This window comes from Haliaeetus leucocephalus, unplaced genomic scaffold, assembly GCF_000737465.1.
Source record: "Haliaeetus leucocephalus isolate CR32 unplaced genomic scaffold, Haliaeetus_leucocephalus-4.0 Scaffold696, whole genome shotgun sequence".
NCBI classification, from domain to species: Eukaryota; Metazoa; Chordata; class Aves; order Accipitriformes; family Accipitridae; genus Haliaeetus; species Haliaeetus leucocephalus.
The window spans coordinates 808,562-823,749 of NW_010973132.1; the positions used below are offsets into that span (position 1 = coordinate 808,562).

A 15,188-nucleotide genomic window follows, 5' to 3' on the forward strand; every position below is an offset into this window, starting at 1 on the left:
GGCGGTCGGAGCGTACGTGTGCGTGGCGGGGGCGGGAGGCCGCTGCCGCTCTGCTCGTCCTCCTTGCTGGCGGAGGGAGAGGGGAGAGGACGCCGCGGGAGGGCTGCGGCCCGTCCCGTCGGCCGTTCTGCCGACCGGCCGGGGCCGTCCCGGCTCGGGCCGCGCCTGTGTGGAGCCTGACCGCACCCGGCGCTGGTAGGAGGGCGCGGGGCCGCGGCCCGCCTCCCGCCCCGCTGCCCGGGCCCTCTGCCGGGCTTGAGCCCCTTTCGGCAGGTCGGCGGTGGCGACAGAGGAGAGAAGGCTTTTGCGGGAAACGGCCTGGATGGGCGGCGGAGGGAGCGTGGCCCCTGCGAGGTCCGTGGGGAGGGAGGACGGCTTCCCCGGCTGGGGCCCGGCCTCGGTGGGGCCTGTGCGGGGAGAGGGCGCCCCGCGGGCCCCCTCACCCGCTGCGGCTGGGCTGGCGGCCCCCACCGTCGGGAAAGCTGGGCCCCTGAAACAGCGAACCGAGAGAGACGCGGGGCCCTGGGAAGGTGAGGGGATTCCCAGCGCTTCTGTTGTACCGTTTCTTCTGTTTGAAGTTGCGTGGAGGAAAGCTGTTTTGCCTCGCGTTAAGCCTGCCTTTGCCAGGCTGTGGAAGGGGGTAATGCACACTTCCTCTTGAGCTGCAGGAACAAAATTAAAGGATCACGGTGAACACTCCTGTGGATTCTTAGAACAAATTATTTTTTGTTGTTGTTGGATAGTTCAGACCTTCTCATCAGCAAGAAAATGCCAATCATTTCAACAAATGTCGATGAAGCTGATTCAGTTTTGCAGAACAAAAAGCCCCAAGCGTCTCAAGCCATCTTTAAGAGTAGGTTGAAGGGGTGGTGAAGCATGACTGGAAAATCCAGTAAGGCTGGCTCCTGATTTGGCATTCGCTTTCATTGCTGTGTAGACTTAAAACTCAGAGAGGAAGATGGTGTTTACCTAAGCTTGGTGACCTTAAGCCCACTAATATCTTTTCCTTTTTTTGTGCCTTTGCAGGGGAAGAAGTTTAACTTTGGGAAGATTCTCTTCAGCAACACCACCATTTTCCTGAGATGTAAGTGGTTACGAGAGAGTAACCTGTTCTCTCTGCTGTTTGACATCCCCCCTACTTTAACATTTGGGACTCAAAACACCATCAAGTGTTTAACTTCACTGTTTGCAGTGACAGCTAATCTAGTACTGGATGAAGGCCATAGCTCTGATATTGTTGGGTGTGTTAACAGGCTTGCAGCTTCCCAATTGTGATCTGTTTAGGCTGTAGCAGAAATGAATTGTTCTGTTCAGGCCATCTGTGGAGAGGGCAAGATGGGCAATGTGAGCACCACTTTGTTTCAGATAGCAGGTAATCAAGTGTGGGATGTGCTGAGCCCTACTGTGAGGTGTGCTTTCCCTATTTAAGATATGCTAAATTGCTCCAGCTGGGAGATTTGGTGCTGAGTGGGACAGTGGCTATTTGTATTGCAGGGTGACTGATGCCAATGTGCAAGCAGCAGTGCTTTTTGAGGCCCTGGTCCCATTTGGCTGGGTGCTTCTGGGAGTGGTAAGGGGATTGCACACTGTGGCAGAGCTCTCCTGAGACCTGTTTTCTTCTGATCACTGTGTGACTGTGCTACAGAGCAAACATGTTTGCAGCCTTCCCGTTTGTTCTTTCTGGTTATCGCTCTTTGCTGATCTGGCCAGGGCTATGGGTTATGTAGGTTACTGCTCAAAGGAGAATTTCTGTAAAATATCCTCTTATCTGTGAACATGAGGACAGCATTTAGATAGCAATGGGATGACCTAGGTGACTTGTGGAAGTGACTAGCTGATTGAGAAAGGCTTGAAATATTTTCCGTGCATTTTGAGCACTTTAAGGGGTTGTTTGCACCAGTTCTTATCATCGAAGGGGGAAGCTGTTTGACCTCCAGCTGCTAATTGGGTGGTTATCCAGGTACAGTGCCTGTGAATGGCCTTGTGCACTTGTGTCAAATGAGGAAATAAAAGTCCCTTTAGAGACAATTAGTGGGATCTGTATCTTTGTCACATCCAGACTTAGTTTCTGCAGTGATTGTGCTCTTTTTTTTAACTGAGAAAATTAAGCTATCATGAGGATTGGCTGATGCTTCTTGATGAAATTGCAATATTGCTGTGCTCTATTATGTTTAGTACTTACCTTATTGATTTACAGGTTTAATTTTGGGTACCTGCCCTTCTTGAGACAGTTTTTTGAAAGGGAGTTAGTTCAAGTGCCTCCATTAATTCCACATGAATCTGAAATAGGAGGCTAGTATTAGAGTGTTTATTAGTGAAAGTCCATCGTGTCAGGGTTAAGGTTTTTCCACTTGTCAAATGTAGCTCAAATGCTGAGTTTTGTGTCTTGCAGCAAGGCAATTGCAAGTGTGCAGTTGCAGGATCAAAATGTAGAAATCTGATGCTTGGGGAAAAGGAGGAGGGGTCTGAAAGGGCATTTGGAGCTTTGGTAGGCGTTAGGCTTTCTTGTCTAAAGTTTAATAGAAATAGTGTGCTCGTACTAACGTGGCATCCAAGATGTGGGTCCCCGCAGTGAAGTGTGTCCTAAGTCTAATCATGAGATGTACAGCTGAAATAACCAAGAGAAGGAAGGAACTAAGGCATGGAGAAAATAAAGTATGTTTTTTACAAGACAGGTTTGTGGCAGATCTGGCAGTAAGAATTCACTTCCCTAGCTTGTGATGTGGACTTCAACTACACTGTGCTGTCAGCCTTAAAACAGGCATCAAGCCTTAAAAGTCTTTAGTGAAGACACCTGTTTTACATACCAGTGTGATTAAAAGATTGACATGAATTTAAATAACGAACCACTGAAAGAGGAAGGAGCAAAGGCTAGGAACTTAATTTCAGTTTCTCAGCCTAGGTGATACTTAAATTGCATCTGATACTGGGAAGCTTCAACTTTACATACTGTTTCTTATCTGCCAGTGTCCATGTGGAAACTGGCCTCTCTTTTGTTTGCTGTCTGTTGCCTCTTCCATCTGTTCTGTGATGTTTGTGTGGACAATGTGTCCCTTCTTGCCAAACATGATTGCTCATGGGTTGTTCATGTTTTGGTGAGCACCTGCATCTCCTCCTCTACCTCCTCTTCCTTTTTCTTTCCCCTTCTTGGTTTTTGGGGTTTTTTTTTGCGTGTGAGGTGTATTGGTGTCTGATGCTTTCTGTTTCTGACTGGGAAGACTGCCACTGGTGTTTACTATTGTCAATAATGAATTTATTTTTATCCACGACTTTTCTTAAGTGCTATTCTAGAAGGCATCTGGTTTCCTGTCTAGGATCATGCTAGAAAGCCTGCTCTTTGTAAACGAGTATAAAGACTGCATTTGAGTTGAATGTTGCTGGTATTGTTTGAAGGCTAAGGAACTTAGATTTCCATGTTGCTGAATTCAATAAATGCCATGGGTGCCTTTTCTGTCTTTTAGAGTACTTCCTTTTCAAGGTTTCTGTAGCTCTGATGGTTGCAGATATTGGTGGATTGTTCTAGCGATGACATGTTTTACCTTTAGTTGGTGTTACTGCTGAACATAGCATTTCCATAATTTTAGGTTTTTTTCATAGGTAAAAAGGTATCTAAAAGGTTTTCTTGAATCCCTCATATTTTTTGGTAGCACTCCTTTGAGATGTTCCTCATTTGATCAATTTTATCAGAAGACTCTTTGTCTTCTAAGAATTTGCCATCTACCCATGTCACTGCAGTGCTTCTTTTGCATCTTAATTTCTTTGTTGTGCCCTCTGTAACATCTAGGGCTACGTGGAGAACGTATGCTTTGTTTTCATGCTTACTGGAAGGTGTCATAAGGAAACTTATTCTTCAGTGACTGCATTCCAATCTTTTGTGTTTTTTTTAAATCTTTGGTATTAGAGACTCAGTTGTTGAGTTTTTAGCTCTACGTGCACTTGCTTTAGTAGTCACATGGTTTAAACTGGGATTAGTCAGTTAAGACTCCATGGCAGGGTCTTTTTTTCTAATTGCATTTTTTACCTGCAGTGGTCAATACAGAAACATTCATTAAAAGCTTTGTACATGTAACTAATTTGTGGGTGTCTAGTCTGAGATGAATGTCGCTTGTAAAGGTGTGGGGACTTCTTAGCCACTAGAACATGCTGTCAACTCGAAAGAGTTTTGCTGTCTGTTGACTGGCAAAACCCAAACATAATCTTGTTTATATAACCTAAAGAGCCATGAATGGCTCTTCCAAGACTCTGAATAATTACTGCTCATTTTGTTTATCGGTGAAGCTTACCTTCTTAATGTCAAATTCTCTTCATCAGGCTTTAGTTTCAGAATGAGATTTGAAACACAAAAATCACACAATCTTTCCTGAGTTGGGAGGAAGGGGAAGTCTTGTGTTTCATTTTTCGTGCGTGTTGTTCTCTAATAAATCAAAGTGGAAAGTTGTCTTACTGCTGTTTTAGGTAGCATTACAGCTTTGACAGTGAGCTAATGTGTAGATGGCTTGTTTGTCTTTTGAGAGTGGGGTGGTAGATGTTGACTTGCAAAAATCTTACCTTTTTATTTATTTTCTTGGTGATGGTATTGGTATATTTAAATTATCTGTGCAAATTGCCCTTAGTATTAACCTGCTCCTAGTGCTCTCTACCAGCTATGTCCCCCATGTATCTTGGAAAGGGAATTCCTTTTGTGTATTGTAATCACTGGGAGTCACTGCTGTACTCTTGTTTGGTATTTGCAGTTGCTGAAACGTCTCTGATTGTCTTGAGAACAAGAAGTTTCCAAATGATCTTCATCTCTTTAATAGAATTGTGTAATGTTATAGTGGAATTCTGTTTTCCACATGCTTCTTTCTTTCACTGAACAGTAATGGATTACTTGAGGAAAATGTTTTTCTATTGCTTTGCTTTCAGCTTCACGTTTGAAATAAATTTAATTATGATAGTTTGGCACAGAATGGGAGGAAAAGCGTGTCAGGTAGAAGGTGTCTTATATGCTCTTATCTGTTTTTTTTTTTAGTTGAAGGGGATGAAAAAGCTTGTGAGCCCTCCCAGAGTTACAATGTTACTTGGTACTTAAGATATTCTGACTGCTACAATGAAGTCTTCAACTTTGGGGTAAGAGCTGTGTGGAAAAGCATGGGTTGTGGTTTTTAGGGATAAGCAGATATGTGGGTGAGGGCATTGGAGATGTCTTGCTTGCACCCTTCTTGCTCTTTGGGCCTAAAAGACGCACTCCTCCATTGGAAGATAACAAGTTTCTGGATCATTGGGAATGGAATGGAAAGGAGTTGATCCACAGCTTGCTGAAATTACTGACTTTTCTGGGTTTTGGGTAAGGTGGAAGTGTTTGTCAGAATTCTTCTAAACCCAAAAGCTTAAATAAGTGCATTGAATCTAAACTGAAGTGTGTGAGTTTATGGTAGATGAAAATATTATTTACAACAACACTTAATGACAGAAAATAGAAAAAAATTAATATTTTCAAGTTTAGTCTAAATTGTGTTCTTTATGGATGCACATTGCAGGTATTAGCAATTTATACAAAATGTAGAGTGTTTCTATCAAATGTGGTAGAACACAACTGTGGTTTATGCTGTAACACCTTTTCCATGTTTACTTAAAATATGAGTTATGACAGTTGTAACTACTAACCTAACACAGTACTGAGGTCTTTAATTTTTCATATAATGATGTAGAGTTCTTTTGTGTAGACTAAAGTTTATGCTGGCTGCTGCACCTCCACTTCTGGAATACTAGGATTTATGTATTAGGTATTGATTCTTACCCAAAGTCTGTATGGGGTGGTTCGTTTTTTTTTTTTTTTTGGCCCTCATTTTTATAGTCTTTTGTGGTCTTGATGGCCTTTATCCTATTAAATTCTGTTCAAGAGTGTGTGCAGGGGGAAGTTATGGTGCTCTCCAGGTCTTGCAGCTGCCTACTGAGATAAACCATTTGGTATATTGGATGCTAACTGAAGTTCTCTTCTATGTTTGGCAGGATGAACAGGCAGAGTACTATTTTGGGGCTACGTCTGAAGAGCATCCGGGTTGGTCAGGATACTATGCCACGGCTTCTCTCCTCTTTCCAAATTGCTCCGAGCTCTTCAGGCCTCAGGTATGGGTAGAAACTTCACAGTTTTCTCTGTTCTCTTATACAATATACAGAGAAGGTGGTAGTTCCTGTTAGATGTGCTAGCATCCTATGTCAGTATCGCTGTACGTTGGAAGGTACTTGTTTTTATCTGTTTATGACAAGCCAACTGCAATCGTGATTTCTTGACTTAGCTTGCTATTCAACATCTGGCCCAGCATGGGGAAAAAAACCCAGACCACTGTAAAATGCAGTGCTTCTTTTTGTTTGTGGTTCTGTAGTCTGAATTCGTTTCACTTACAGAAGGCTACTGCTGGTTGACTGTTGAGTAGAAGTGTGAATCTCTGTCAGCAGAGTGAAGCTCCCACTAAATTTGGGTCAATAAAGGACTGGCACTTTCTGCTCAGATAATGTTCATTTATAATAATGGAAATGAAAGAGTGTTGAGAAGTGGGTTACTTAAGCACTGATAGCAGCTTAAAGATGAAAAATAAGTAGTGCTAAAATGTGTTTGAAGCGAATTAAATTAGGAAGAGAGAAGACAATGCAAAACAGCATATGGAAGTAAAGTGCGAACATAGGCTCTATAGTAGCTGTATATCACCAGGTGAAGCTGTGCAATCATACTAATGACAATATCAGTATAACATGCTGTCTTTCTTTAATGGCATACTTAACAAGTCAAGACAAATTGTGCAGTGTTGCATCTGTATGCAGCTATTCCTGATTTAGACAAAGGGTTGTGGATAGAGAAATGTCTCGTAACTATGGAACCTAGTGTTGGCAGGGGGGGTGTGGGGGGTGGGGAGTGGGGGTGTTGTTTTGGGGGTTTTTTTTTTGTTTGCTTGGGGTTTTTTTAAGAAAAAAGACATGCCTAAAGGTGACTTGAAAAGGGTTTTTAATAATCTGTTTGCACGCCTCTAATTCCTTTGATATGCAAAGATGGCTTGAAAGGCTTTTTAAAAAAATAATCTGTATGCTGCCTGATTTTCATGTTTAATAATATGACAAGTGTCAGTTCTACTTTTACTTGGTTTTATAGAAGAGATCTTATGGGTTTAGCTGTGTAATGTGAACTTGGGCATCTTAACTGAATGTTCAGGTTGGTAAAACTGGGGTTTTAAAACACTTTAAGTGACTTTTCCTACAATTCCTTTGAAAAGTCTGCTGAAATTTTAACAAAAGATATTCCTTTCCGATACTAATTTCTGAAGTTTAACCGAAATTTCTCCTTTTGATTGTTCAGCTTTTTTTTTTCTTGTGGTGTGGCAGTTTCAGTAGACTTCAAGTCACCATAGTTTGGGACAGTTGGCAAAATCTGGATCTCTAATATGTACCCACTTGTATTAATCTAAGTATTCAAGACTCCCTCTACAAATGGACAGTTGTTTGATTTAGAAAAATGAAAGCTCTTTAGTACAGCTGTTCAGAGAATCCTTCCTTATAATCAAGTTTACTGGAAACTGTTCTGGTAATGTTATATTAATAAAAAGTGCCTATAAATGCGGTACCTTTCTTATATCTTGCAGATTTTCTATAAAGAATTTGTTCATCCCGAGCCTCTGTCACCTGAAAAACAAGAGGTAATTTTTTTCCTTCTAATGGGTGAGTGTAGGCATGGGAGAGGTAGTTATGGCATATTGATTTATCCATTTTTCTGTTTTTCTTTAAGGGCTTAAAAGATAAGAAGGAGAGTGGAGGAAATCATACAATGGTGGCGGATAAAACTGTATGTATATTGAATTTAAGCATGGCTTGGAATTCAGCAGTCTTAATTTGTTGTTTTTTTTTTAATTTATATTTCTTTGTATAAGAAATTACTGGTAGCATTTACAGGAATGGTGCAATTCTCTGTTTTTTTGACACCTGGAATTTTTTTTTTTTTTAGCTTGAAACTAGGTAGCACTGTGTGGAAAACCAGAAAGCACAGTAACAGAAACAGAGTAACCGCTGCTTCTGTATGTGAAATATAGAACTCATACCATTCAAACTGATGGTATAAATTAAAAAAATAAATTTATTTTTTCATAGTACTTCAAAGTAATCATTGATATGATCTGTTTTAAGCGGTGGCCAATACTTAGAGATTACATTTGGTTTCATCTTTAGTCAGTCTTTTAAAAAGTTGTACCTAACAAGTTGAGTGATTACTTTTTGATTTTCAAATCTGTTATATATTAAGTTCAAGCCCTAACCAGGAACGATTGTCAAAATAACTTCAAATTGAATGTCCTGGATGCCAACAAAGAAAATACATTTAACTGCCTGTGTACTTAAGGGCCATCTACCTTAAAGCTAAAGCTGTGTGTGCAATTGTGAAATAAGGAATCAATGCACCAAGAGATGGAGATATTTTAAAGGCAAAATTGATGTATAAAAATATATATCCATTTTCTTTTAAGTTTACTATGTTTTTAACTAAGTCTTTTAATTTCAGTCAATTTGTAATTTTTTTTTGATACATAAAATTCTATTGGCTTTAGATCTTGTAGTCAGAAGGTTTCTTAAAAGAAATGCATGTTCTTAATACTGAAATTCTCTTGGAGAGACAGTTAAAAAAAGTCTTTGTGGTAGTTCTGCAGTGGTCATGTGAGTGGCATACATGTAGATAGTTTTAACCTTAAAACTCTTGCTAAATATTGCGGTTTCTGAGATGGCTAGAACTTCTTCAGTTGTGGAATTAACAGTTTTGTATGCTGGAACTCAAAAGAAATCTCTGATTTGTTTTATGGTGCAAATATTTATTTGGGAAAGCTTCCTCTGTTAGTTCATCAGCGGGATTTGAGTCTTATAGGTGTGAGAGCTGTTCCAGGGGCAGTAGTAGTTTCCACAGGAAATGACTACTGTGGAAATTTTTTACTTCTCAGCTACCTTTTCTGCCTTGCACTATAAAATTCAGCTTTTACCAGGGAGCTTAGTTATATGTAGCCGTGCTGTTGCCAAACAATTGATTTCAGGAGGAAAGAAGTATCTCAGTGATGGTCCTAACTTTTCTAGACTGAAAACAAGGAATAGCAGGCTTTGCTGAATTGTTTGTAGTTTTTGCCATACCTTTGAGATGGCTCTTGCAGTAAGCCAGTATTAAATTTGCAAATAAGCCCTGATCACCTCCCAGGTCTTTGAGGATTCTTCTGGATTCAAACAACTAAATTTTAAGTATTATGTCTAATAAATAGCATTCAAATTTACATATCAAATATTTATTAACAAGTTTAGGCCTGGGAAGAGAGAAACTTTGCTTTCATATGGAAGATACTACCCATGCATGGTGAGTCTACTTCTGTCTTTTTCGTGTCTTCTTGACTATGCACTGTCTACATGTAGACATTTTATTTTCAGGCAATGAATGCTGTTATCAAAACTTGGCGAGATGGGCCATATATATTTATTGTGCAAATTGGAATTACAACTGGAAAGGATTCTACTACCAAAGTTAAAAGAACGGAGAAAACACCACCTTCCCCTGATCAAAACAAGCCCTTTACAAGTAAGATAGCTGTTTATACAGTAAGCTAAAAATACAGTGCCATTTTTTTATGTATACCACTCTTGAGTATATCCTGAGGTACTTTTAATATATACTGTATGGTTCAATTTCATAAGACCTTATCTTTCACTTCACATAGATGTAAATATTACCTACTACAACTCTTTCTTATGATAAGAAAATAGGTGGTTGTTAGTGTCTTGAAGATCCTAAGGCTGTTGGTCTGTCAGTTTAATGATGGAAGTGAAGAATCCCAAGCAGTTCAATTTTGAGGCTTGGTGCTGTGTTTCAAAAATGTCTGGACTGATGCAGTAATTTATTTATATTAATAAGTCATATAGAATACAAAGATCATAATTGTCACCTTGAAGTTATATATAGTATGTCTAACAGTGCATTGATAACCTATCCAAACCTCAGAGAAGTTTGAAAATCCCCTTAAAAAGTTAACTTATGTGTGTTTCTGAACTTTCCTGTTCCACATGAATCTCCAGCACAAATTACTTTAAGTACTGCCGTGAGTTACTTGGTAATGGAGCATGTAATTTTAATTGCATGCTTTTAGCTGAGTGTGTTATGAGTCTTAACTTTCTTTGATTAAAGTGCAAGTTAGATTTAAAAGCTATGTGAAGATTTAGAATTCCTTTACGCTTGAGTAAAAATCAGTTAAGTTTTATCCTGGCTTCCTCCTTTTGGTTCTTGTTCAATTTGGTTATTGGATTGTCTTTTGACAGTGACAGTAGAACTGAAGGGGCCATATGAGTATCTCTCACTTGCAGACTATCCTCTGATGATTGTAAGTAAAATAGCTTTTCTTTGACGTATAAAGTAGTCAGTTGACTTGAATCTGAAATATTCTCCTTCCATACTTTGGGAAACACAGAGCCAGTGTCTCAGAAAAAATAATTTAGCAGAGGATGTTTTTTAGTTTGGTTTTGGGGTTTTTTTTGGTACTAAATACAGGGTAAAGAAAACAGACATAGAGTTCAGGTGTTTGCATATACTGCTAATGTTGTCTGTCTCTGGATTGTTTGACTTGATGCCTGTCAATTTGTAGTTCCGGAAGTTATCGGTATCGTTAGCTCCAAACTGAGCAGTTCTGCTGACACTGTTTTTCTCCTTAGCTCATGTCTTAGAAAATTTGCTATTCTATGCTTTTGTTTACATCTACCCTTTCATTTGTCACTGCTTGCTTTGTTCTTTTACAGCTTAATCTTCCTTCCTCCACCAGCTGTCTTCCACCCCATGAGGAGGTCTTTAATACTGCCTAACAGTGAAAGCATAATTGAACTACAAAGAGCTAATCCCCTTTTTATTCAAAGGAATTGTTGACTTGGTTGCTAGTTGCCTCTGTGGAGGAGGCTAAGAAAATAAAAGAACTTAAATGTTTATGTAGTATAGACTGACTTTAGCTGGGGATCAATAACAAGTAAGGTCTCTAGCCTGACTGTATTGATAAGAGTAGCCTGTAAATAGGAAAGTCTCATGGCGTTTCTGAAACATATGTTTTACTTCCTGCAGAAATAAAAAACCTCCAGCAGCTCTATTGACATGTAATTCACTAGTGTGAATGTCCTCATGTGGCAGGTCCAGAAAAAAGTCTCTGTCTAAATGTTTCTGTAATGGAGCATCTGAATGTGAGCTAGCATGCCTAGGTCCTTACCATTTGAACTGCATGGATTAGTCAGATGTGAAAATCTGTAAGGATCAATAGGCTGTTCTACTAAGCAAGGTATTTTCAGTTTGTGAAGGCTTCAATGGATTGTGCAGCTAACTTCAATGCGTGCTTGGTTTAAAAAAATCTACCTTCTGTAAGAGGAGACTGCTTGATTATTACTGTCCTATACTTTGGCTAAGTACTTCCTGCTATTCATTTAATATCTTACTCTCTCCTTCTTATGCCTTTTAATCTCAGTGTCCTTTTTGAAAACTTAACGTGCTCTGGTATGGTGCTGTCATTTAGAAAATTCAGCACTGAGTAGCACTGTCAAGCTTATTGTTTACCGTAGGAGACATGTACCCTGAAAGTTCTGAAGCAAGTAACACTGGACTGGGGCAGGGGGGGAATATCGCAGAATGATAATGTTTAAATGAGAATCTGGGTTTCTTTTTCAATTCCAGATTTTTGGCTGACCTAAAGCTTGGTCAAAACCTGAGGTTTCTGGAAATTAACTTTTGAGAGAAGTTGTCAAATTATTTGAACAGAGGGATTACAACCATTGGTTGCTTACCTCTGTTCTGTGGAATGGTGTGTAAAGGTGACTTGTAAGTTTATTTGCAGAGTACTGTAAATATATGATGAAGTTAGTAATAGAAGAATATGTGAGAAGGGGCGGGGTTTCTAGTACTTGATGATTTGCCTGAGCTCTTGAGTTTTTGAAAGCTAGTAGCATTTGGTATCTTCGTTAAAAAAGTTGCCTGTGAATAAATTGGCAGATTGCTCTTCAAGAGAGTAATTGCTCAGAAATTCAGTTACTCTGATTCCTTTTATTGGCAGTGAGAAATTAGACTGTTACTGTAAAAGAATCCAGAGAAGACAAATGAAGAAATGCTTGTTTCTAGTCACTTTTGTATATAAAAACTTCAAAAGTTGCTATACGCAGGGAGAAGATAGAATGGAATGGAACAAATTATTTTTCTGAGTCTAAGGTTCCTATTTCTTGCTTCTTTTTGTGTAATAGTTTTTCATGGTGATGTGTATTGTGTACGTATTCTTCGGGGTTCTATGGCTTGCATGGTCAGCCTGTTACTGGCGGGATCTCCTGAGGATCCAGTTCTGGATTGGTGCTGTTATCTTCCTGGGAATGCTCGAGAAAGCAGTTTTCTATGCAGAGTTCCAGAATATCCGCTACACAGGGGAATCTGGTAGGTAGCAATTGCGGCTTGCAGTTTAATTGATGGGGCATAGCACTGATGGCTTATGCTAAATTGGGGTGACAGATGCACGTTAAGTATATGATTACTTGAGGATTGTTTTAAAACAAAGAACAGGGAACCAGAGTTTCTGCATTTTTTCAATATATTCTAAATATGAACTATGTTCTTCTAAAGCTAAAATGCTGTTGCTTTCTCGTGACTCCTCAGTGTAGTGTCTTAGGGATGTAAAATGGTAGATTCTGGAGAGTATTTACTGTAGTGCTGCCTTGAAGTTTAAAATAGGACTTCTAAGTGTATCTTGTAGTTTCTGACAATTGGTATTGGCCTTGGAAAGAGACTTTGAAACTCCTTGTTTAAAATGGCAGCATTGCAGATGACTTTTGGTATTCAGCCCATAGCCTGATAATCCCTAATTAAGGGATTCTCTCCACATAAAACTTTGGGAGACTGTTTTTGAGTTTTTTAGGATGGATGCACACAAATAAAACTGCAAGTAAAACCTCATTATGACTCTGTTAATTGGCCACATCCATTGTACAGAAGGTTTTATTGGTTGACTTGTTTGGAAGATCATCCAGGCTGATCTTATGGATAAACATTTTATGGATCATTTACTCTCCACTTCCTATGAATGCAAAATTTTTCAATAGCTTTGTTTTATGCTAAGTGACCTATAATTTCGAAAGCTTACTCCAGATGTAGGTAATAAAAAGATGATACACTTTAATAGCCTACTTTCTGAAAACAATTGTGTCTGCTCTCATACTACAATTGCATGCAGTAGTTAATAAAACAAATTTTACTTTAATAACCCAGCTTCCTCCTCTTTGCTTTTGGTAGTTCAAGGAGCAGTAATACTGGCAGAACTGCTTTCTGCTGTGAAGCGCTCATTGGCTCGAACTCTGGTCATCATAGTCAGCCTGGGATATGGGATAGTCAAGTGAGTAATTCTGTTACAGGTTTGTGGTGTTCTATTAAAAGGCTTTTCACTGTTGGTTTCTAATAACTTAGGGCAGTATTCATCTCCCTGTACTTCGCTACTTAAAAGGTAGGAGCTTTAGTTAAGTGCTGTAAAAGGTCTAGACTTAACTAGTCAACAGAGACATACAGTTCCATATGGTGATTACTCTTCTCCCATCCCTTTCTGTGTACCACTATTGGGTAAGTTTCTGAGTCACTGTTGAGATACTCCACAGACTGGAATGGGAGCTTTATATGCCTGCCTTCTGGGCAAGGAGGAGCTTGTAGAAATGGGGAAGGTCAAGAATCACTGACAGGAGAGGGGAGCTTTAGGAGGCTTTTGCTACCAAGATTGCTGCTCACCTATCTGTCCCCAGCTGTATTCAGTGGTAAAACATGCTGCGTGGTTGTGGAAGCTTCTAGCAAGTGTGGGTGTGCTGGGGGAACTAGTGAAGAAGAGGTGGACCGAAACTTGAAATGGTCGTAAAAAGCTAAACAGGTTAACTAGGAAACAGGACTGTTACCAATCTCTTCCTTAGTCATATCATACCGTAAGACCAAATGAATAGTAAGCTTCGAGCGCCATAATAAAATTCTTTCTGGATCTAGATGTGGCTTGTCACAAGGACCTTTTATTCACATGCTTCATGCCTTACATTAGACTCAAGTTGACATGATTTCACTTTTTTTTTTTTCCTCCCCCACTTAATCTAAATTTCACTTTTTCCTACAGGCCTCGCCTTGGAGTTACTCTTCACAAAGTAGTTATGGCTGGAGCCCTTTATCTATTATTTTCTGGCATGGAAGGTGTTCTTAGAGTCACAGGGGTCAGTAATAACTACTTGAATTTTCCCATATGCTACAGATGCTACTGGCTTTATTTACTTATATGCTAAGGGCTATGCTGAAAGAAGGGAACAGAGACAATGGAGTGGTTAAACTCTAACACTGGATATGTGTTATTGACAAGTATTTTAAGCTTGATGTCTTCTCTATCAGGATGTAATTCTGAGTATTTTGAAATAATTCTAGTAGTTTTCTGATTAGTCAGGTGTTGTGGTTTAACCCCAGCCGGCAACTAAGCACCACGCAGCTGGTCATTCACCTCCCTTACAGTGGGATGGGGGAGAGAATCAGAAGGGTAAAAGTGAGAAAACTCGTGGGCTGAGATAAAGACAGTTTAATAGGTAAAGCAAAAGCTGTGCACCCAAGCAAAGCAAGACAAGGAATTAATTTACCACTTCCCATCAGTAGGCAGGTGTTCAGCCATCTCCAGGAAAGCAGGGCTCCATAACATGTTAACAGTTACTTGGGAAGACAAATGCCATCACTCTGAACGTCCCCCCCTTCCTCCTTCTTCCCCCAGCTTTATATGCTGAGCATGACATCATATGGTCTGGAATATCCTTTTGGTCAGCTGGGGTCAGCTGTCCCACCTGTGTCCCCTCCAAACTTCTTGTGCCTCCCCGGCCTACTCACTGGTGGAGTGGTGTGAGAAGCAGAAAAGACCTTGACTCTGTGTAAGCACTGGTCAGCAGTAACAAAAACATCTTGGTATTATCAACACTGTTTTCAGAACAAATCCAAAACATAGCCCCGTACTAGCTGCTATGAAGAAAATTGATTCTATCCCAGCCAAAACGAGCAGATCAGGTTTCAGACACTATATTCTGCTTGGACCCTTTTGTCTAGTACTTCAGATTAGGCAGGGCTAGTTGCAGACAGAAATATACAGCTTGGGTCACCTGGCCATGAGTCAACCCCCCCCCCCACTCCCCCC

The 15,188-nt window shown here is 40.0% G+C and overlaps 1 protein-coding gene across 1 annotated transcript in view; it reads left to right on the forward strand.

Annotated features, from left to right (window-relative positions):
• Positions 1-322: 322 nt before the first annotated feature.
• The window catches only part of TMEM87A (transmembrane protein 87A), a 23,545-nt gene continuing 8,679 nt past the window's right edge, over positions 323-15,188 (forward strand). Inside the window, exons 1-11 of the mRNA XM_010580192.1 lie at positions 323-530; positions 938-1,084; positions 5,012-5,109; positions 5,992-6,108; positions 7,614-7,667; positions 7,757-7,813; positions 9,424-9,571; positions 10,306-10,367; positions 12,253-12,436; positions 13,289-13,388; positions 14,142-14,235. Of these exons, the coding sequence (XP_010578494.1) occupies positions 323-530; positions 938-1,084; positions 5,012-5,109; positions 5,992-6,108; positions 7,614-7,667; positions 7,757-7,813; positions 9,424-9,571; positions 10,306-10,367; positions 12,253-12,436; positions 13,289-13,388; positions 14,142-14,235 (1,269 nt within the window). The remainder of the gene's footprint in view (positions 531-937; positions 1,085-5,011; positions 5,110-5,991; positions 6,109-7,613; positions 7,668-7,756; positions 7,814-9,423; positions 9,572-10,305; positions 10,368-12,252; positions 12,437-13,288; positions 13,389-14,141; positions 14,236-15,188) is intronic.